This window comes from Thunnus maccoyii, chromosome 4 (assembly GCF_910596095.1).
Source record: "Thunnus maccoyii chromosome 4, fThuMac1.1, whole genome shotgun sequence".
Lineage (NCBI taxonomy): Eukaryota > Metazoa > Chordata > Actinopteri > Scombriformes > Scombridae > Thunnus > Thunnus maccoyii.
Genome location: NC_056536.1, coordinates 25575057 through 25599626, shown reverse-complemented (window position 1 = coordinate 25599626; position 24570 = coordinate 25575057). Strand labels below are relative to the sequence as shown.

Sequence of the window (24570 nt, the reverse complement as noted above, 5' to 3'; positions counted from 1 at the left end):
AAGTCTGCCAGGACAGAAAGTAACAGCAGCAGCGCTAGTGACAAGAGGAAACGCAGCTTACTCCGTCTCTGTTACTTTCACCTCCGTTTCCCACATATGTAGGTGGAGATAAAGAGCACAGCTTGAGTTGAATGGCATGTGCACACATCCTTGAAGCCTGCAAACACAGAAACCCACATGTGCACAGTACATGAACAAACACTGCACACACCTCCATATACAATCAAAAAAGTTTATAGCCATATAATTTAAGATAAAATTAAATCTATATCTAGGTATATTGCCTCAGTTTTAATTGTTTCAAGTCTAGTTGAGTCTGTATGAGACTATTTATATGTACAGTACCAAGATGTGATAATGTAACACTGGAAAAACAGAGACCATATATATCCAGCTGCTTACATGGGGATGTAAATAAAGACTAAACCACCAAATGCAGTCCAGCGGAGTTTGGAATTAAAAGCAGCAGAGAGTTGCAAAAAATGTCCCTTGACTTTGCAATAATTTACTTGGCTTCATGATGTCTCTGTCCATTCTTGCAGGTTCCGCTTTGCTGACAGGCATCTTTTTTTTCTTTTTTTTTTTCTAAAGAAGACCTCAGATATGTTGCTTTGTCTTAAACTTTTAAAACCAGTGCACGGTTTCCTGACAGTCTTTTGCTTAATGGTCTTTTACATGTCAACAGGAGCCAATTCCTTGTGGGGTATGGGAATTAATGATACAATCAATAATATATTTTGAATGTTTCTGAAGCTTCTTGCTGTTTTATCGATATTATAATATACCTGCTATGAGTATGATGAATATTGTCCAATAATTGTTTTGATCAGTGATTAATTATATCAGCAGATGTTTGTACATGGTTATAGAGAGTATATGCACATATAAATTCCCTCAGTTTGACATAATCACTAGAGGGTGTTCTGATATGTGAAGTGTGATTTATTTCCATCGTACCATGGTTTCCATTGAGTTCATCTTTTTAATAATTAGTATTATTGATTGTTTAAAATAATTAATGAGGTTTAGTTTTGTTCAATTTGATTTGAACACCGACAATATTCCTCCTTTTCTGTTTCGTTAGATGTGAGCAAACAGGGCACCCTTTTTCAAATGGGATCTTAAACAAAACTTGAACTTGCAGAGTGGCTTTGAGTAAAAGTTTCATTTTTGACTTTTTATGACGCTCCCAATATTGGAAAAAGGCTTAAACATGGCTGTGAAAATTGGAAAAAGACATGGATTTCACAGTTATATAGGGCACCTATGCTTACTTCCTCGCAGTCATCAGAGTTACTCATTGTGTGTTTTTCTATGTTTTGAAGAAGCACGCTTTTACATGAGGTTTTGTGGTTTTGCACACGTGATGTCTTAAGTCAGAAATGGCCTTCTTCTAATCCTCCCTCTCCTGCCACTTTTAGAAATCTCTTACTACATTTTCTGATGCCGTGGCATCCTGCTGAGGGCTTCTTGTTTAAAAAACATAACAAGAGTCAAGAATGTAAAATAACCTACAGGTACATACTGTATTTCCCCCCTTTTTTTCTGTGGGCTTCGTGTAAGTGTTACCTCTTTTGCTAGTGCAATTTTTGAGGTTGTAATTGAGCACTGATATGGTTTACCTTCAGTGCCATTGATTACCAAGGGAAAACTATATGTATTATGATTCATGAGAGAATGAATGGTTGAGGACAAAGTAAAGAAGGATGTGAAGTCTATGGAATAAGCTGCTGAAAGAGATGCTGAAATTGAAGAAGATCTAAATCCTCAAGAAAAGGATTTAAAGGGGGTTTGGAGCAAGTCAAGAATATCAGATGAAGATTTTATAAGTATGTGTTGGCTAGGCTTTTCCTTTTATGGTGTCCTTTTTGACTCTTCTTGCATGAATATATCTGCACTTATTGAATAGATTGTACTGTATAAACCTGAATGTACATATTATACTATACATAGGCTTCTTATCATAACTATGGGATGAAGAAATCCCATTCTGTATTCAGGTGCGTGCATGTGAGTGCCACTAAGTATGTACATATAAAGGAGGGACAAGGATAAGGAAATGTTGGCCAAAAGGAATATTGACTTCTTTTTCTTTTCGTATTATTTTAGACTGAAGGTGAGAGAATGAGTTACCGTGATATAAATTAAAGCCTAAAAAAAAGTTTATATGTCAGTGCACTTATTGATATTATTTTAAACAAATCATTTCCCTTTTTCTTTGTGTATGTATTATGTGTACTGAAAGAATAGAGAATTGAGATGTGAATATTTATTGCTTCTGATAAATTAAAGTGTCCTTGCAGTGAAGTGGCCTGTGTGTGTAGTTTTTATGTAACATTGAAGTCTGCTTCCACCATTAAAATGCTCAAAATATTGGGTTGTTTATAGCATTAGTTGACCTTACCAGATATCAGAAGAGGAACATAATACATTAAAGATATATCGGGGGATGTAAGCTTAGCATATCGACTCTTTGAGGAGGGCAAGAGGGGGTCACTGTGGCATTAAAGGACGGGTTCACCATTTTTCAAGTCTATCTTAAAACAACAGTCAGGTGCCCAAATGAACATTGAAATAAGTTTTTCTTTCCACAATCATTCCTCCTGTTCATACTGTCTATTAGAAGATCCCTTCATAATGCATTTACAATATAAGTGATGGGGGCCATAATCCACAAGCCTCCTGTGCAAAAATGTATTTTAAAAGTTTATCTGAAGCTAATATGAAGCTTTAACCATCCAAAATAGTCAAATCAAGTAGATCTTTCAACGTTACAGTCTTTTTTGTGCCAAAGTCCCTTTTTTTATTACTATACTTCCACCGCAGCTCAACAGGGAAACACTGTCTGAGGAAACACAAAGAGGGAATTTGATGCTAAAAGGACTGTAAATGTGGCAGATATCCACTTGATATGACTAACTCAGACTGCTGAAGTCGAACATAAGCTTCGGATAAACGTTCAAATGCATTTGTGCACAAAATGACTGTGTGGACACACTGGAATTTGTCCCCCATCACTTACATTAAAGTTCATTTGAAGGGGGTCTTTTAACAGCCATTATGAACAGCAGGAATGATTACAGCGAGGAAAACCTCTTTCAGTGTTCATATGGGCACCTGACTGTTGTTTTAAGACAGAATTGAAAAATTGTGAACATATGCTTTGAAGTAATTTCAAATTACTTTTTAACAAGTGGGCTACACTATCACACTATCTTATTATGAAAGTTGGAGTGACATCAAAAACTATAAATGTATAACCTTTTTATTACCCTTGAACCTGGCTTTAAAAAAAACAATTTAGTGTAATTTCCATTTTCCTAGTTGAATTTCCATTTTATTTTTATTAAAATTGTGCTCTCCACTTTGCCAGCTACTGGCCTCTGAAATTATTTGCAATTTAGAGATTATGAAACGTTATAGAACCACCAAGCAGCATATAATTAAGGTAAAATTCACTACAACTCAACCAGTTGCCTCAGCCAAGTTCTGCTTGCTCATTACTAATGACACATAATGAGATCCACCCATGTGAGTATGATTTTCTTTTTATAGCATACATAATTAAATAAAAAAAAAAAATTAAATGCTTTTACTTGTAGTGGAGTAAGGCTCTAAGCATTCCACCACTGGGTCCAGTAAGTACTAACATTAATATTACTGTTATTTTGATTTTCACTGTCTATTGGAAATCTGCCCCCCCCCCCCCCCCCCCCCCCTTATGGATCTTACATAAATTTTAAACGTCTTAGAAAACTTTTATTCATTTTTACAAGAATTACCAATAGGACTCTTATTCCTCATTTAAAAACTAACTCGGCTGTGATGGATTCTTGAAAAACCATTTAAAAGGTATGGGGGCGTACGTGGGCACTACTTTCAGGGAGTGAACGTGAGGGACGTGCAGCGAAGATTTGGGGTTGTGCTTCGGTCGTGAGAAAAAACTAAGATGGCGTCTCGTTAAGAAAGATAGGATGGCTTGATGAGAGTGATGATGTTGGTCGAGAAAATGATTGATAACGACATAACTGATAAAGTTTGAGACTCTCGTTTTCTATTAAACGAACGTCACAATCGACGAAATCCATGTTTTGAACCTGTACTTTTTTGGCTGAGCGGATTATATGGAGAACTGAGGCCCACAACGGGTCAACTTTGCTAGCAGCGGTAGCTAGCCAACTGGACCGAGCACAGCTGGCCAACGTTAGCTAACCAGCAGTCATCACAACAACAGAGGAAGGAGAGCGGCCACCAGCAACTATCTTACCCCGGGACATCGAGGTGTCTGCGGGTCAGTCACGGGAATGCAACGACACAATGTAGTGTTTGTGATGCTACAAATAACTGCCTTCCTTGATGCATTTCTTCTTGCACATAACGTTGTATGACCAACGTTTACTGTGTTAGCTGACTGATAGCGTCGACTTTGACTATGTATTGTTTAGTTTTCTCATAAAGCCCGTTAACATCTAACAGTTAGCTAACTAACGCTGGTTATTTAAACACCGTGGGTGGTTGAGGATAAGAGGAGGCCCCGATGCTAACGTTAGCCGCAAGTAGCGTTATCGCCACTGATAGCCGAACAATAGACACAAATAATAGTCTTCACGGTTGCCCCGAAGAAGAGAAATGAATGACACCTAGCAAAATACTATAAATTATTCAATTCGAGGCATTTTCTTTTCCTTAACTTCTCTTGTTATGGTTCTCGCTGGATGGTACAGTTAGTTTTTACGCCTGTTCTTCTAAGTTTAGGAGCTAGTAGCTAACAGTTGTCAGCTATTGAGTAGGCTAACATTAATGTTAACGAGAAGTAAGACAACATCGACAGTTAAGTGTGACCAGTGTTTTTGCGTCTGTGGTCAAATTATTTGCGTATCTATTGTTGTTTTGTCTCGTTAAAGCTTATTAATTGATCTAGCCCAGCCCACTTGGGAGAAGTGATGCCTTCATGGCCTTCTATACCTCAGGGTTCATGGCCTCCACGCCATTGTTTGTCTGAAGGCCTATAAGGAATCTGATAGATGGTATACATATTACTGAAGTCCCAGCATCCAGTTCTGTTTTTATTTTAAATATGAACTTCAGTAGGAATGCCCCAGGACGAAATTTCATAGAAAACGCTCCACATACAAATTATCTAAAGCAGTGGTTTGTTGCTCAAGTGCATACAAACATTTGACTATCACTTGTGTATTTCAATAATTTGATTATTGCTCTGTACTGCAACTGATAAAGCATCACTTCCAACTTTGCCCCTTTCCACACTAGGCAGTGTTGATTCACTAGAGCATGGCATTTGTTTTGTTGTGTCTGATGATGGGGGAGGGGTTTTGAACAAGGACCACTTTGAGGACAAAAAAAACCTACCTCTTCCTGGATTTCGTCATATCCCTTGTTTTTATGTAAAGTGCAGTGGTAAATGACACGTTATGAAAGCAAAAAAAGAGGAATAGATTGTTGTATATTTATAGGTGAAGATATGATACGGCTGTGCTAGGCCAGGAAGTAAAGTTTTTTTGTTTGTAGTAACTGTATTATGCACTTTTAATTTTCTCACACTGGTCCATTTTTCTCATCACTGAATTAAGCTGACATACAAATTCTAATTGCCTTTGTTGCCACTTATCAAGATATGTGTGTTATGTGAATTATATTTCTGTAAACAAAGTGCTGGCCTGTGATGCAACATCAGTGCCTCGATTGATGTACATCAGTTCTACACAATGGGAATGAATTCTTTAAAAAGTATGCAATGTGTTAGGGTTTTTGATTGTTCTTAACATATGAAAAACAAGATCTGCTGTATTCTGATGTTGTCATGCCCAGTAGTAAGTCTACTAGAGTTCATTAACTTGTTTTGCATTGTCAATCTTCCTCTTTTCAGGGCAATGGAAGTGGAAGAGTTTGTACCTCCTCCGGAGTGTCCAGTATTTGAGCCGTCATGGGAGGAGTTTCAGGATCCCCTGGGATACATCGCCAAGATTCGTCCAATTGCAGAGAAGTCTGGTATCTGCAAAATTCGACCTCCACAAGTAAATATCTGCTTGGATTATGTAGAAGAAATGGCATTTTCCTGTGTTCTGTGTGTACCATTTGTCCTTAGGCTGCATTCACACCAAATCCGGCAATGTGTGAAAACTGGCAGTCCTCCCGTTCATTTGAATGGGTGTAGTGCGTTTACGCTGCGGGAGTGGGGACCACATAAGGGTTAGGGGGTTAGACTGCAGCGGTCGTCCAGCAAGAAGTTGAACCAGAGTCAACTTTTGCAGGAATACAACCTTATGTCATGCTGCGATGGCCAATCATGTAAGCTGGAGATCAGACCCAAAACACCCACAGGAAGAAGAACCTTGTTTACCATGTAGCGTGGTAGCATTCCACTGTTTACCGAGCAACTGAGGAAGATGGAAGTGAGACTGATAGCTGCTGTGATGACCTTTCCAGAGCTGTACAACCCTGCCATGAGGGAGTACAAAAACGTTAATTGTCGTGCACTCGCTTGGCGTTGTATCGCTCTACAGGTTGGGATTTCTTAGTATTTCTATATGTACTACAATCAGCACAGCTAGCAAATGCTAGCAGGTCAAGCCAGTTTTATTTATATAGCACCAAATCACAACAGAAGTTGACAGCATGAATGACCAAAACACGATGGAGTGTAATGTTATGTTGCACGTGTATTCACTCAATTTGGCCTTTTGCACCAGTTTAAAACCCACCATAACAAAAGGCCTTGCAGCCTGGTCACAATTATTATTATTAGTAGTATTAGTATTAGTATTATTATTATTTTTATTATAGTTCACAGCGTGATATTACACAAATGGACCATGTAGTGACACGGCTACACTTCCACACAACCCTGCAGGGAAGTGCCACATTGCCAGAATTGGTGTGAATGCAGTCTTACCCCAATTCATAACATGCTGAATGTTAGCGGGATAATTGTAAACAATTCATAATTCACCAGCTCCAGAAGTTGCTGTATTCAGAAATTCTACCCATGTGGTTTCATACTACCTGGGAACTAACATATTACTGTTTATTTCATTCTAACAATACAATGAACTCTGACAGCAAAGTAAGAATTACTAATTTGTATGTGTTACTAACTTGGTATTTGCAATCTTTAGCTTGTTTACAATGGTGGTTGTGCTGGTAAGTATTTATCTAGAAGTACTAAATAAAAAGGCACATAGAATTTCTGTTTTAGTCCTTGAAAATGTTTCACTGATCATCCAAGAGTCTCCATCAGTTCTGGTGAGATGGATGACTGAGAATCTTCACAGACACATCTCTGTTTTTTCTTATTTTGCTTTGTTTGGCTATTTTTGAGTTAGCAGGCTTTACAAAACATAACCCCGGTGATCCTGTATAACCAGTCCGACAAAGCTAATTATCAAGTGGTTCTGTCAACTGGGGTTAATCCAGTTATGTGTATCACAAACAAAAAACAGCAGCATGTTTAATAGGAGATGAACGATTAATTCCGGTGTATTTATATGTTTGTGTGTGTTTGTGTTGCAATGGCAAAACTGATTGAGCAGCGTTACATATGTATATATCAAATATCATCACAAAAAGAACTATAAAAACAAAACAGCTACAAGAAGTAATTTTATTTACACATACACCCCCCCATTGCATTTATGTTACATAAATTACATTTTGTACTCAACAGATATAACAAATACAAATATAAGCAGCACATTACATTGTAAGAGTTACATTACAGAAGAGAGCATTTTAACATAAGTAAAGCAAAGCTTAACATAAAGTAAAGCTGATGCAAATGTTAAAAGCGTGCAAATAGCAGCCCTATCACTGATCATCTTTAAGGCTCGATTGACGTACTAATAGAGTTGCACAATGTCTAACAAGGCTGTGTTGTGAAGGAAGCATGTCAGCAGCAGCAGCTTTAGTCTTCAGTCAGTGTCTACACAAATGGGTTCAGACGTAGAACTGTGTGTAGGTCACTTGAGTTTTGGTAGTGCGTAGAGACCATTACACAATAACTTTAGTTATGCGTAAGAATGGAAGATTGAATGAAATAGACATGACGCCTAAAACTGCGCTTCAGGTTGCAGTTACATGCATGAAGTGCAGGTAAAACATGCAGCTGAAAGGCCTCCAGCGTAGAAAAGCTGTTGTACAACTACATGCCATTCATATTGCCGACAGTGCAGTATTTTTCTACAGCCAGATCTTGTATGGATTCTCATTTTTCCAGGATTGATTGGTGAGGAGGCGAGCCTTTAAAGTCCCCTTGCATTCATCTGCTGAAAGTGAAAAGTTTCTCTGTGCTGATTGACAATCTTGAGTGTAAGGGGTGGGTCTAAAAGCATGATTTGTGACATCTGGTCCAATTTTCAACTCACACAAGCGTGATGTAGAAACTTGAAGCCTCGAATACACAAACACTGAGAATGGACTTAACAGTGAAGTAGGAGACATCTTGTGTCCAGCAGTTAAACTTCTGAAATGAAATTTATTTGCATATTTATAGATTTTGGAATTTTTAATGGGGGAGTAGGAGTAGATGCCATTTTAAGGACTTTAATATGATAATTACACTCGCTCTGGAGCAGATGACCTCGGTTATCCTTCCTGGTTAAAGCTGAGCCAAGTTCTCGAGTCTGAAAACCAGGGTTAAGCCCAAACTAAGATCACTTATCTCATTATCTCCCATGTCTATGTTCATATGTTTTTAGTAAGCTCTCTGAATGATAGAGGTCATTGAAACAGAAAATTGACACAGTGCTATGTCACAATATAGATGCACAAGTTTAATTGCATACCTTTGCTCTTAAATAGGATTGGCAACCACCGTTTTCAGTGGAGTTGGATAGCTTCCGCTTCACGCCCCGCATCCAGAGGCTTAATGAGTTGGAGGTAAGTTCCTCTTAAAGTTGTACATTGTTGACAGATGAATTGAATTGAGTTGATGATGGAACCGGCCATAGTGATCATGATGGTCCCTCATACATCCCATTACAGGCGGAGACCAGAGTGAAACTTAATTATTTGGACCGCATCGCCAGGTTTTGGGAGATCCAGGCATCCTCTTTGAAAATCCCACACATCGAAAGGCGCATCCTTGATCTTTTCAGCCTTTCAAAGGTGAACAAGTTTTGAATATTTTCTACTTAAAAAAAATACATTTTTAAAGTAGATGTTGTTATGTGTTCCTTATCTATGATTTGCTAAAATTGTCCAAAAAAAAATGATGTTCTGTTCCAGGTTGTAACCGATGAAGGAGGTTTTGAGATGGTCTGTAAGGAACGGCGCTGGGCTCGTGTGGCTCAGCGGCTTGGATATCCTCCAGGCAAGAACATCGGATCTCTGCTCCGCTCGCACTATGAGAGGATCGTCTACCCCTTTGAAATGTTCCAGTCTGGTGCCAGCTTGCCGGTATCACTCTCATCTATCTTTTTTTGGGTTACCAGTAATGATCTGTTAATAACTAGCATTCAGAGTGAGTCAATCTTTGAAGGGAAGTTACGTCACTAAATGATTCATTGTTTGATCTCTTTAGCTTAAAAGCGAAAGAATTACATTTTTGTAGGACATCTGTTATTTTATCTAAGCTCTATCTCTTTTACATCAATTCTAGCATTGCAAGCCAAAGCACTATGATGGTGAGGATGTGGATAAAGAGTACAAGCCCCACTCCATCCCCCTGCGACAGTCTGTCCAGCCATCCAAAATGAGCAGTTACGGACGCAGGGCGAACCGCTGCCAGCCTGATGTGAGTGAGAGTACATGTCATTACCCGTCAGTCTATAAATTTGCATAGTTGCCCACTATGACTAGTAACCTTGTACTGAACTGTAAGTCTGAATACTTAAGTCACGTAAATATGATTTTAGGTCACATTTCAATGTGCGCCTGACTTCCTTAAAACAAGCCTAGAAAATGTGATTTCACCAAAGTTAAAGATAAATTTTTTTTTTATCTAGTCGTCATTTATCAGATGATAATCACAAACATCACGTGTTAGGTGCAGCTGATCTATCAAAGGGGACTTTGTTTAAGCAGTTGCACTGCATTAAAGGTGTGAATTTCAACATGGGCATTAATTTAACAGGCAGTGAGGCCGTCCTGACATATAATTGCTTTTTCAGTGATAGTTTCCCCACAGGACTCATGACACATGTCAAAATCCTTTCCACTGATGATATTAACTGTAACTCTCTAATTACAGTTTCATCTTAACATACACTCCAGTTTCCAGGATTTCCAGGAATTGTAACCTTTGAGTCTGAACCTCAGTGTCCAATAAATAAATACTTATTTGCTGACCTAGATTGGACAGTTAACTCAGAAGGCTGCCAGTCTCTCGTTGTATTAACATTGCTAAGTTTTAGTACTGTTAAATAGTTAACTATCTACTACCTGCTGATCAGCTAAATAAAATAAAGTTGACATAGCTGTCAACATTACTGGCTAACAAAAATATAAATCCACAACCTACAGAAGTGTTTGATGGATGACAACCTTCTAGTTTGTACCCCGCTGTCATATTATTAACTGTTCTTCTGTGCTGATCCAGTGCTGATGCATGCGCCCCCTGCGCATCGGTTACAATGTGTTTGTTTGGAAGATGTGACAGTGCACTCAGAGCGCATCCCAGCTTGCTTACTCGCCATCCCGCCACGCTGCTCTGCTTAACCTGTGCTGTTACTACTCTCTGCTCCATGTCTTATTTTGTTCCCTGCTTTGTCTTTTCCACTTCCTTCCATCTCACAAATAGAGACACATGTTCATTTCATAAGCCACAAATAGTTATAAAACATTTTTTGTTTTTTTTGTTTTTTTTTACATTAATGTTTTTAATAGACAGCACAACTGGACCAGCCTACATTCTCATCTCATGCTTGTTACATAAGCTAATGATGCTTCATTTTCTATCCTAAACCCCCCTCCTAGGTTGTTAGTGACCTAGTCATAATAGTGTGAGTATGTAATGCTTGCCAGTGGATTTTAATTTTCCTCTTTTATTATGCTGTAATGCAACTTTAGTTTTGCATATTTAGGTATATTCCCCAGTTGATGGGAACCAAAAGCAAGTTTGACACAGATTTTTGAATTCAACATATCAAAATGTCATCAGATGGTTGCCATAATGATACTAGAATAACAAAATTATACAAAATACAGCTGCTACAGTTCGATTAATCAATAAGTGAAATAACAGAAAATTAATCTGCAACAATTTTCATAACTGAATAATCATTTTAGTCATTTTTTTTTAAGGAAAAATGCCAAACAATTGCTGGTTGCAGCTTCTCAATTGTGAGGATATGATGTTGCTATTTCAGCATACTTAAGCAACACATCATTTCCCAAGTACCTTGCATGATTACAAACTAGTCAGCAAACACAAAATTCCCAAACCTATTTCTGTTTGGTGCCAAAGCTGCCCCCCTTTTTAGAACATATGCTGATGCAATAGTTTAATTACCCGTCAGACAACTTGCAAGGTGTGTGAATGTACCTTTTTAAAAAAAAACAAAAAAAAACATAGCTTGCATCAGAAAATATAGAAATATATCAATAAAGGCCTGGCGACATACTGGTCTACCAGACTGCAGAGTAAACAAAACTGACCTTAAATGAAGCAGCCAAAGCTTTACTACATATCTTACTTCAAATTGAAAAAGGCTCAAATGATTTTTATCAGTAATTTCTAGATAAGAATGTAGAAGAATTAAGAATTTAAATCCACAGTCTCCACATCAGTGATATTTTCCCTACAACTACTGGCTCTGTTCTCTCCAGGGTCTCTTCCCTTCCTCTCTCATCTCCTTTTCTCCTCTTGTCTTAGTTTATTGTTGCTGTTATTGTCTCCCCTTGCAGGGTCCAGAGGATCTGGCCCCCCATCCTCTCACCACTGGCTCTCAACTCATCTCTGCGGTACTGCCTCTTGAGCGTATGAGCTCACCTTCCGCCCCTGCTCTATTCCTGCCTCTTTTCCTAGACCACCTCACCCCTTCTGAAGTTGTCTAGATGTTTTGTTGTTTTTTTTTTTTTAAATTTAAATTAACCACTAAAACATTTTCATTAACATGCAATCATACTCCTTGTCAGCGATTCGCACTGTAGGAGTGGCCACCAATAATGAGGTCACATGGCTGTTGCAGACATGTTGACATAAAAAGCCTGCTGTGGCTTTATGATAATAGTTGGTGCAAGTGCGTAAGACGTAGTTATCTTAGATCTCTAGACCAAACAGTGAACACAGATTTGTGGAAGATTTCCCTGCTCCGTTAGCATTTAAGCTGTTTTTCGCAGACTTGCTTCAGTTGCACTCAGGATTCTGAGCACTATATGGTCTCATGTTGGGAAAAAGGTGTTTCGGGGCCATGTCGCTGTATTTCACGGTGTATTATTCGAGATTTGAAAAAGATTTTTAGAAGTAGAATTTTTTTTTTGGTCAACTGGTATGTAGTTTTGGATCCCAGTGCCAATGTTGTTGAGAAATGTTTCAGATGATCTCAATAGCAAAGTTCACTTCCTGAGGAAATTTTCACTTTATCCCCAAATGTCAATTTGATTTCTGATGCGGTCTCTAGCTTTCTCTCTTTTACTCATGCTCTTTCTTTGTGGTTGCACTTGGCTTGAAATGCTTTATCGCTGGGCTGTCTGTGTGCCTTTGCACTTTTGCTGTTTTGCCTTGTTGTTTACTCACTACCGCAGCTGGCAGTATGACTGCATGTATTCTCTGTGAGTGCACTCACACAGACAAAGCTAGTAGGTTTAATTTCATAGTTTTATTTACACAGTACCATGTCTGTTGGAAAACAGTATATCAAGAGCGCAGTAAAAGCACAGAATCCTTAAAAATATTACGTTTTTTTTTTGAGCATGCAGTTGTTGTTGGCCTTTAAGTCTCCCTAGGTTTGTTCGCTTGAGTCCAACCTTTCAAGCCTTGCTGATCTGCTTTCATTATTGTCTACTGCTTTCAATCCGCAGCCCACTTGCATAGTTCTTTGGTCAACAAAGTTTGGTTGCCAAGAACGCAGAAAAAATGGAACAAATGTATGGGCAGCCAGAGTTATGTCTGCACGACTGAAGGGAGTCCTACTGTGTATATAGTCTTCAGAGACAAACACATTACCCTCTTAGGAAACAAATATTGTATGTTATCAACTTCGGCTTTAAGATTATGTTCTGCTCATACATGAATGAGTCTTTTTGTCCCTCCCATTTTTGTGCTATGAATCCCACTAATAATGTTGTCATGATGCCATTCTTGCTGTGGCAATACGGATTGCATTCTGTCCGCACACAAACTACCGGTTTCTTGGTGCGCACTCGGATGGAAAAAGTGTTCGTATGACAAAATTTGTAGCCAGACCGCTTCCAGATTAGGACTGCCAGTGTAAAAGCTCCTTAAAAGGAGTCTGATTTATCCTGTAATGAAACTTGTTCTAAGTATTTAAGAACATGGATTTGTTTTCCTAACTTTGTGTGCTTTTTATTTCCTCACACTGATCATTGGAAGTGACGTTAAGACCTACTGTTTTCCGTCTACATTGCAGATTAACATGTTTTGTGTAAATTATTTGCAATGATATGGCAGACTGGAACTATGCACCAAAAAGATAATAGTGAAATGTCATTATTGCAAAAAATAATTTAATGCAAGGGAGGAGTTTTTTTCCCCCACATACAGCATATAACCCTCATTGTTTTTATGTTTTTGTTTTTTTAAACAATTTTTCTAAGGGAAAACTTTTTTTTTTTTTAAAGGAGCAGATTACTTTAAACAGATTTTCACCTGGATTTCTTCACACAGTCACGGGTTGATGGGATGAGAACAGCTCAGATTATGACTCCACTAATAGAAAGTGAGAAGAAGGAACATGATGGTGATCCTTTAGCACAGGATAAGAACGCAACAGTGACAGAGCTGAAGTCTCGAGTCAAGAACGAGTCCTGTCCAAGCTGAAAGTCTTTAAAAAAAAACAATGCCCATTCAGTATTCTTCCCACTGAGCTATCAATTATGTAACTTCAATAATGCAGTACAGTCCTTTGGATTTAAAAGTTTGAAGTGTGATGGCAACAGGAAACAACTCCCAAACAAAAAACATGTAATTATAGTTGAATCAAATAACTTTTGGACAATGTTACAAGCATAATGTATGACACATTTTTGCAAAGGAAGGAAGCTTGGTTATTACAGGGCAAAGAAAATGCCTCGTAACAACTATGGAAAATATTCATTACCTGCCTTTGCGAATGACGGAGCAGAACAATAGAGGTGACTGAAAAGAATTTAGAGTTTTGTGTTTCTATGGCGAATTGACGGGAGGGTAACCTCTCCGGTCTGCAATGAGAGCAGCCAACGACTCTGGACAGGATTGGCAGAAACTGAGATAAGTTTTGATCTTAACACCCAAAAGACAGAGACAAGTCTGACATTAAAAAATAAACATCTCAAGATCAGAATTGTGAACTGGAGCCCAGAATCAGCTAATGTTAACAAATCTAACTTGAGTCAAAACTCCTAGAAATGTAAACATTCGACTTTTGCAAGATGTTTATATTTTGATTTATTTTAGATTTAAACAAAAAAAAAACAAAATACTTTTTTTTTAATGTGCGTTTCTTATCAAAATGATCCTCAAAGGACATCAACCAGGATTTTATATAAACTGGAGTCATAATCAGTTAAATCTAAATGATACCCTACCCCAACTGTATGGTTGCAACTGCTGGTGATTGTGTGTTCTGGTGGTGGGTCTTCACCTTTTAGGCTTTCAGTGTGATATAGGATAACTTTTCCTTACTTTCTAACCCAGCATAACCCCTGCGTGTGATGCATTGCTATGCTTTCATGTTTTAACTGTTCTGCATTTGGCCAAGACCCTTGCTTTGCTCTGTGTGCTTTGGAGAGTAGCTGCAGTCTGTCCGTTCATTCATGACCAAAACGTGCTTTTATCCACAGCCTGAACCTACAGAGGAAGACATAGAGAAGAACCCAGAACTGAAGAAGCTACAGATCTATGGCGCAGGACCTAAGATGATGGGACTTGGACTAGTGGCGAGGGACAGAGGCATCAGGAAGAAAGGTAAGTGCCATGACCACACACAACCTCATTTAATCGCCTTCTCAGACATGTAAATGTGCTTATCAGGTCTCTAAAGATGTTTCAACAGTAAAAGTAATGTGGAAATTTGACTGCTACTACTGACATGAAAGGAGTCTTTGTTGGCTCAATAAAATAACTTGTGGGCACTGGCGAGGTTGTGTTTGGTGTAGATACAACCATCCAGCCAACTTGGAACCCTGCACTGTAAAAAAATTTTTACTGTCAGTGATAAATGACTGCCTCTGACTCTGAACACTCCTCGCTCTTCCTTTTTTAGATGAGCTGCCTCAAACTGTTACCGTCAAGGACAGTGTTTCTTCTGCTCCTGATGATACCTCAGTCAAAACAGAGCTACTGGAGCCTCAAGAGAGGCAGAGCGATGGGAGTACATCTAGTCCTCAACCACCTCCCTCTAGCGTCACAGTCAAGACAGAAGTGAAGACGGAAATGAAGAAAGAAGAACCACAGGAGGATAGGAAAGAGAAAGATGAGCAAGAAGATGATGCAGATGGACCTTGCACCAAAATGACCATGAGGCTTAGACGCAACCTCAACAACCCGCAGTGTGTAAGTTCACCAAAGGATGATTCTAAGGGGCTATAAAAGGCATTGTACTTATCACACATTACTTATCACTCTAATGTCAATGCAGTGCTTTTGTGCATAACAGAACAGTGATTTCTTTTGTCTTCAAATTCTGGTCCTTCTGGAGAAGGTTACCATTGGCGGTGCGTCACAGGGCTTTGTTGTTGTTGTTTGTTCCAGTTAAATGTGAGCCAGGTTTATGCAACCAAATTGCAAAAAAATAGTAAAACCCAAACTTAGCAGACTAACACAGTCATCTTGACTCATTAGAATCAACGAATCAATCTACTTCTCACTTTGTCAAAGGTGGATTCCTTTGTGTGTCGTATGTGTGGGCGGGGAGATGACGACGAGAAGCTCTTGCTGTGTGATGGCTGCGATGACAACTACCACACCTACTGTCTACTCCCCCCACTCACTGATCCTCCCAAAGGCAATTGGCGATGCCCGAAGTGTGTGGCAGAAGTGAGTAAAAATGTTTAAAGGCGCTTGTTTGTGTCCGTTATACTCAAAGCATGTTTTGTTAGGATTCTCCGAACCGACAAGACTCACCCTTTGTTTTGATTTTTCTCACTTTTAGGAGTGCAAGAAGCCTTCGGAAGCATTTGGCTTTGAGCAAGCTACACGAGAGTACACTCTGCAGAGTTTTGGGGAAATGGCTGATGCCTTCAAAGCAGATTACTTCAACATGCCAGTCCATGTAAGTGCACCCACACAAGACATAATGTATTCATTATGAAGCACAGCTCTGCCCTGACTGGTGATAATGTGAGAGAGACTAATCTCTAGCCTGTGTGTGGTTGTCTCTGTAGATGGTTCCTACTGAGCTCGTGGAGAGAGAGTTCTGGAGGTTAGTCAGTAGTATCGAGGAGGACGTGACCGTTGAATATGGAGCGGACATACACTCCAAAGAGTTTGGCAGTGGCTTCCCGATGAACAATGGCAAGAGGAACCTCACAAAGGAAGAGGACGTACGTACATTGTTGCTCTCTTTTGTTACATCATGAATTCTTGTGAAATATTTGCTTGAATTACTGTCCTGGTTAGAGTGAGGACAGCATCCTGCTTTAGATTACATGTGTTGAAATCCACTACAAGTGCATTTTAAATACAGCATAATGCTCTACCTACTAATCCCCTCTCAGTTCAGCAATGCTCTTGAAAACAATGTGCTCGCATTAACAGAATGTTAACTACACAGTTGTGATTAAACCAACAAGAAGAGCGAATGAGAGACCAGTTAGTTTGTAGTAATGTCGTCCGGTTGTTTATGGAGATTAGCAGGCACATAGCTGAGATATGGTTTGGTTAACATGGAAAAATAACCCTAAGTCTAATTTCTGATAATTGTTTATTGCAACCTAAATCATCAAATAAATCTGGATTTAGCTTTCAACATAATTTTTACCTCAACATACTTGTTTTTCTTGCTAATATGTCAAGAATTGTAATCAGGAATCAAAGAGGATACAGATTGATGAGCAGAATTGGAATCAGAATCAATAAAATCTAAACAAAATCCCCGTCCCAGAATATAAGTTTTAAATGAACTCACATTACAGCAGCATAACTGTTATTCAGACTGTAGTTGGGTAAAATAAATCATATGCTTTTAACTGAAAGTAGAATTCTTAATTTCATAATTAACTTAAGAAAGTAAAAATAAAAAGCTACCAGTACATAATAAATTCCTTCCAACCCCGTTCATAATCACAGTCCAGTGCTTATTTTTTTGTGCACACTGTTTTCTTTGTCTGCTAGGAATACGCCCGCTCCGGCTGGAACTTGAATGTGATGCCCGTGCTGGAGCAGTCACTCCTGTGCCATATTAATGGAGACATCTCTGGGATGAAGGTGCCCTGGCTGTATGTAGGCATGGTCTTCTCAGCTTTCTGCTGGCACATTGAAGATCACTGGAGCTACTCCATCAACTACCTGCACTGGTACAGAATACTTTTTCTGTATTGTTATGAGTTTAGCGTTACATGTAATAGGCTAAAATGATTGTAGCTTTTAATCTAGAGGCAATAATAATGTCATGTCAAAGCGTTCCCTCCCTGTTGTTCACTTTGCATTTATCTATCATCTTTAGGGGTGAACCCAAGACTTGGTATGGGGTTCCCTCTGTGGCAGCTGAGCGACTTGAGGAGGTGATGAAGAAGCTGACGCCAGAGCTGTTTGAGTTCCAGCCTGACCTCCTGCACCAGCTGGTCACCATCATGAACCCCAATATCCTCATGTCTCATGGTGTACCGGTTAGTCTCACATAAACATACATGCACACAGCAGAAATAACATCTGTTCAAATCTTTTCTTTGATCGACCTCTGCGTTTCTGATCGGCAGGTCGTACGTACCAACCAATGTGCTGGTGAGTTCGTCATCACCTTCCCCAGAGCCTACCACAGTGGCTTCAATCAGGGATATAACTTTGCCGAAGCTGTCAACTTCTGCACTGCAGACTGGGTACGTCCTTTAACATAGTCTGTCTCTAAATTGTCTATTCATGCAGCCCTTTAGACTGCATGATCATGATCACTCTTCTCTCTTCTTTTCTAGCTTCCTGCTGGTCGTTCCTGTATTGAGCACTACCGACGTCTAAGGAGGTATTGTGTATTCTCACATGAGGAGCTTACTTGTAAAATGGCTGCTAGTCCAGAGAAACTAGACTTAAACCTGGCTGCAGCTACACACCGGGAAATGTTCATCATTGTTCAGGAGGAGAGGAAGCTACGGAAGGGTCTGATGGAAAGGGTGAGACACAGCAGAAGATCTTATATATTGTTTGTTTTATTTCTTTCTCTGTTCATTCATTTATTTTGTGTGTAGTTCAATGCTTCTGTATGTGTGACATTGGGGTGTGACATTGGGGTGGTTCTGAATGTGACTCTTGGAAAGAATCGTCTCATACAATCTGTGTGTTGTACCTGCAGGGCATCACTGAAGCTGAGCGTGAGGCTTTTGAGCTGTTGCCCGACGATGAGAGACAGTGTGACAAATGCAAGACCACATGCTTCCTTTCTGCTCTGGCCTGCTCAAACTGTCCGGAGCGTCTGGTGTGTCTCTATCACACTCAGGACCTGTGCAACTGCCCCACTGAAAAACTCTACCTCAGGTATTAATCTCTTGTATAGCTGTGAGTGTGCGTATGCTTTGCAGTGAGCCATAATATATTCAACGACAAGTGTTCACAATGTTATTTTGATCTCCACTGGCTGCATTAATCTTTTCTGTTATCTCTTCACCCTGCAGGTACAGATATACCCTGGATGAGTTGTTAGCCATGTTACACCGATTAAAGGTTCGGTCCGAGTCCTTCGATTCCTGGGCCAACAGAGTAAAAGAAGCACTTGAGCAAGAAGAGGGAAACAAGATAGGTGGGTAATCAACACAAATTAATCCCATAAACGCTTGAAATTTCAGACATTGATTTAAAAGAATGTGCTAAGGCCAAATGGTTATTGAATTTTAGGAAAGGATGACCTGGAGATGCTTAAGATGGAAGCAGCAGAAAAAAAGTTTCCTGACAACGAACTTCTCCGGAAACTCAACACTGTTCTTAAAGACATAGAGCACTGCCAAAAGACAAGTACTGAACTCCTCAGTAACTCAAAGACCAGGTAAGATGAAACACAAACAACATTTACACCAACTGATCAGTTACATGTACTTACACATTGCTGTCTTTTAGTGAAGCTAAGATGACCTTGGCAGAGCTGAAATCCTTGGTAGATACGATGCAGAACCTGCCCTGTGTGATGAACCAGTTGGAGGAAGTGCAGGTGAGAAGTGCAAGTTATATGTCACACTAAACAAAAAAAGACAGTAATGTTTTATTAGGTTTATGCTGGACTGTTCTAGTGCATTTACGGTTTCACTCTGTAAATATGTTCAAGGCGGTACTGCAGACAGTGGAGGATTTCCAGAGCCGAGCTCAAGTACTGGTCAACGACAGAGACTGGAGGAAGGACTCTCCACCAACTGAGCAGTTGCAGACATTGTTGGAGCAAGGGGGCAAGCTGCCTGTTGTGGTGCCAGAGTGTAATTTACTCCAGGGCCTTCAGGAGCAGGGGCACTGGCTGACAGAGGTGAGGCGCACACTGGGAACAGAAGGAGGTGAGAGGCAGGAGGTGACGTTGGCTGTGCTGAGGAACTTGATGGAAGCAGGCTGCAACGTGCCCCAGAGCGTGTCTGTGGAGACGGCCATGGCAGAGCTTCAGGAACTGCTCACAATTGCAGAACGTTGGGAGGAGAAAGCACAGATCTGCCTAGAACAAAGGTAAGACAAACAAGTCAAAGCATCAACTTTTCTCTGGACTTACCCTGCCACAGGGGCTCTCATCATTTTACAACCAGTCAATGCTGTTCTGAGGATGTCAAAGTGTCTTTGTCATGTTTTTTTTTTCTTCTAGACAAAAGCACCCTCTCTCCACACTGGAGGCAATAGTAAACGAGGCCCAGCTTATTCCTGTCAAGCTGCCCAACATCCTGGCTCTGCAGGGCTGTCTGAACCGTGCACGGGCCTGGGTAACAGACCTGGAGGAAATCCAGGTAAAACACATTTCTGGTTTCTTTTAAATTGGCCCCATTTTTATTTCTTTAACCTCAATAATGGCATGTTTCATAATTAAATCAAAATGCCTGGTATTTTTAAAAATATGTTGTATCCTGAATAATTATTCTATCATTATTTTGTTTGTTTGTTGTAGAATGGGGAGCATTACCCATGTCTGGATGACCTAGAGGGCCTGGTGGCTATTGGACGGGACTTGCCCGTCTTCATGGAGGAGCTACGACAACTGGAACTGCAGGTGGCCAGCGCTCACTCCTGGAGGGACAAGGCCAGCAAGACCTTCCTGAAGAAGAGCAGTCAGCACAGTCTTCTAGAGGTCGGTAATGATAGGAAATAATATTAAAAATGTACTAAAATAAATTTGTGTCAGCTTTGAACAACAAGAGAACTGTCTACTTATCTCAGTAATAATAATAAACTTTATTTATAGAACACCTTTCATGACATAAAATGTAGCTCAAAGTGCTTTACAAAAGAAATATTAAAATAAAAAGATATATTAAAAACAGGATAACTATTAATGAAGACAGTAAAAGAATAAAATCCTGGAGAAGGGATAAAATCAGAGGTAAAACAAAATCAATTAAAGGCAGCACAGTATTCGTCTTTAAAAGCTGAGCTCTTGGTGAGTCGACCTTCATGAAAACATGCATTAAACTCCAGTGTTTCCCTGCAGGTGTTGTGTCCGTGTGCAAAAAGACGAGAGAGGCGAGATGAGACTGAGCCGTTGGATGAACCGTTAGATGATTCTGACACCAACACTCTGGGCCTCTCTGCTCAGGACCTGAGGGACCCTGCAGCTATTGTGAGTTTACGAGCATATCATTATCTTTATAATCTCTCCGAGATTTAGTTCTGTTTTTGTGGATGTGCTTTTTTTTTTTTGCCTGAATACTAGATTTTACATTAACCTGATTTGTCTCTAGGTGATGGCGTTCAAAGAAGGGGAGCATCAGGAGAAGGAGGCACTACTGAGGTTACAGAAATCGAACATGTGTAAATCTGGACTTAACACTGCAAGTTGCAAGGAGGACAAGGAGAACGGGAGGTGGGACGACGCCATGGAAACGGACACATCCAGCCACTCAGAGAACTCTGTAAAAGAGAACGGTAACAGTAACCACACCCATGCCACCACCCCTCCTCAGTCAGTGTGCGTGTGCGCCAGGCAGCCTCGTGACCCTCAACTCCGCTGCCATCTGTGTAAGGACTGGTTCCACGGTGGCTGTGTTCCTTTCCCCTCCCTCCTCCCTTCCTCCGGACCACCGGTTAACCCCCTCTGCTGGTGGGACTGGGACTCACGATTCTTGTGTCCGCGATGCCAGCGGTCGCGGCGCCCACGCCTGGAGACTATCCTGGCATTACTTGTAGCCCTGCAGCGGCTGCCAGTGCGTCTGCCTGAGGGAGAGGCGCTGCAGTGTCTCACAGAGAGGGCCATCACTTGGCAGGGCCGTGCCAAGGAGGCACTCGAGACAGCAGAGCTGCAGCAGGCGCTTCAGAGGCTGCAGGAACTCAAAGAGACTCTCCGTTGTGAAGCTAAGAAAGAGGAAGACATGGAAGGGAGTTCAGTGATTGTTTTATCAGACTCCGAGGGAGAGGAAGGAGTCATTGATCTGACTGACGAAAATACACCTAAAAAGAACAAAGACAGCAACGGCACTCAGGTTAATGCCTTATTCTGATTCTTAATTTTAATATTAAACCAACCATATACTTCTAGCTGTAAGCTGTTCAACTGACGACATCGTTTTAATCAAAATATTATTTGATGCATCTTCATTTGATTAAATAATTTCATCACTAGTTTAGATGTTCTATATCGTGTTGTATCCAGCTTGCCTGTCTTAATATGATGTTTGTTCGCCCACAGGCCGGATGTGAAAATGGTGTTGGCAAGAAGTCAAATGTTACAGGTAAGACTTTGTTGTTTTCAAAGTAAAAATCAAAAGTGGAGTTGTTCACTGTGTCCGATAGAAACCAGACCTGATCACCGTTTTCTCTCTGCACACTTGTCAGGTGTGGGTTCTCTGCTGGCACTGCTGCCTTTGCTAAAAGGCCAGGTTGTGGAACTCTCCCCGGCCACCAGGGAACGGCTGGAGGAGCTGCAGCTGGAAGGAGATCTGCTTGAGGTGTCTTTGGACCAGACACACATCATCAGTAGAGTCCTGCAAGCTGCCTCTGATCCATCCAGAGAAACACTGCAAACGCTCATTAAGGTCAGCAAAATTACTTTACCTTTGACCTTTGTTAATTTTTTTTTTTTAATGGATCTATAAAAACACACCACGCATGTTAAAGTGAGGACACTTTATTTCCTGACATTTTCCTGAGATATTAAACAACACATGTAACATGACATTGTATGCAAAGCTTACAGTTGTGCAGATCTCTCTATTCTAATTGTATGCAATCTTAAAATAAACTCAACTAAAAGCTAAAAAGCTGCAACAAAACGCCTAAATTGAACAAAAAGTTCAATCATTCAAGAGCTTTCATATTTTTAGAATGTTTAAAAAACTTTTATCAACGCATGGCAATGCCATACATGCATACTTACCTAATACAGGAGCCCATTATGTGTAGTTTCATTATGATTGATATGAAGTACTGATTTCTTATGTAATTGAGCCAAACTACATAACCTTCCAATAGTCTGTGGAGAGTCCTTAATTTGAATTGATTGAATGCAATATTGTAATGACATTTTGCATATAAATATGCATGAATTTATACTTTTTGTTATTCGATTGTACAAAAATGAAAGTCTGTCTGATTGTGCCTCGGCAGGTGTTTGAAGAGGAAACAGTAGATGTGTTGCCGTGGTCACGTTTTGTCCTCCTCAGCTGTTTCTTTTCTAACATTCTCGTCCTCTCTTTCTCTCAGATCGAGCTCGAAGACCAGAGACGAACCAGCCGCGGACGGAGCAAGGACTCCAAAAGGAAGAGAAAGAGCCACAGAGGTGGCAGTGGGGAAGGGGCAGGAGCCAGATCATTGGATGCCTCAGAGTCAAAGAAAACCTGTCCCCTCAGCCACAGCCCCTCCCCTCACTTACCTGCCCAGATCCATCCAGAGGTAACAGCCCCCTTCACTTGTTTTTGCTATAAGTTCTTTTAATTCTCTGAAAAATTGTTTAAACTCAAGTTTGATGTCCCACTAATTACATGTTTTAATTTTTTTGTCTTTTGACAGGTTTTGTGATATAGTCAACGCTGGAGCTCTGTTGACATTGATTAATTGGAGGAATTGAAGGGACAGAGCATTCTGTGCCAGAAGACAATGTCAAGTCATAGAAAGATGCAGGACATCCCCCCCAACCTTCCTTCTCATCGCCCCCCATCCATACATTCAGACACTAACAGAGCAACGACTCTTCTACACTCCTGTCTCACCTTTAACTCAGCCATAACGTGCCCCATGATGTTTTTTTGGGTTTTTTTGCCCCGCCCCTCCCTCCCCCAACCTCGCCGTCTTACCTAAACTTTATTCTCCACCCTCCCCTGGACACATTTTTCCCTGTGAACATATTAAGACTGTGTTGGACTGATGTTGGACTCCCCGTGATAGCAGTGTCTTTGGTCTAGAGTTGTCTCTGAGGTCAGTCAGTATGCTATGTTACCCCAACTGTATTAAATGCTAGTTCAACTGAAGCCCGTCTGAGCACTGGCAAGTTGCAGTTTCAATTCACTTGAGCCCACCCCGTTGAAGTTGGATAAGCTATGGGTTTATTTAGACAGTTGTGTTAGGGCATGGATCCTGAAGCTGAGGTACAGCAGAAGGTTTTGACAGCTGATCTTAGATAACAGCACCATGGTTACACTTGTATTTTTTTAGTTGTATTGAATCTTGTGTTTGATGCTGTTTTGAGGGGGGACATGCATTTTGAATTTTGAATGAGTAAATTTTGGGAAGTGTTAAAAACAGGCATTAATGTTTTTGGTGCTACTTTCCCAAAATGGATATCTGTACCTCTTGGCTTTGTCTTTCTCTTACCCTCCCTTTTCATGTGATTTTTTTTTTTTTTTTTTTTTTTTTAAGCTCCCATCCTCTTGACTCCATGTTTTCTTCCTTTCAATATGATTCTCCCTCGTTATCTCTTTGCAAATTAAGGTAACTTCACTGTAACTCACTTTGTCACAATTTATTTTGTTTCCTGGTTTCAGATTATTATATTATTATTATTATTATTATTATTATTGATATTGCAGACACACAGTTGTCGTGAGTTTATGTATAAACTTTTCATTTTAATGTTGCCTTTGTTTCTTTTCACTCTTGTTAGAAAAAATAAAGGTTTAGAATTGTTTAGGATA

The 24570-nt window shown here is 40.1% G+C and overlaps 1 protein-coding gene across 2 annotated transcripts; it reads left to right on the top strand.

Annotated features, from left to right (window-relative positions):
- The first annotated feature begins 3920 nt into the window (after positions 1-3920).
- kdm5c (lysine (K)-specific demethylase 5C) lies at positions 3921-24568 on the top strand. 2 transcript variants are annotated; one of them, XM_042408792.1, is made up of 29 exons: positions 3921-4291; positions 5888-6035; positions 8818-8895; positions 9001-9123; positions 9244-9414; positions 9617-9751; positions 11863-11919; positions 14959-15082; positions 15381-15670; positions 15995-16153; positions 16269-16388; positions 16501-16659; positions 17450-17631; positions 17781-17943; positions 18034-18153; positions 18247-18441; positions 18621-18802; positions 18940-19064; positions 19160-19307; positions 19379-19469; positions 19584-19966; positions 20100-20238; positions 20397-20576; positions 20937-21065; positions 21187-21924; positions 22131-22173; positions 22277-22476; positions 23144-23332; positions 23450-24568. In XM_042408792.1, the coding sequence occupies exons 2-29, from the start codon at positions 5892-5894 to the stop codon at positions 23456-23458; spliced, it is 4776 nt and encodes a 1591-aa protein (XP_042264726.1). In that variant the 5' UTR covers positions 3921-4291; positions 5888-5891; the 3' UTR covers positions 23459-24568. The 2 variants fall into 2 exon arrangements, with proteins under 2 accessions (XP_042264726.1, XP_042264727.1); XM_042408793.1 differs by lacking the exon at positions 11863-11919 and having other exon boundaries at positions 3922-4291.
- The last annotated feature ends 2 nt before the right edge of the window (positions 24569-24570 follow it).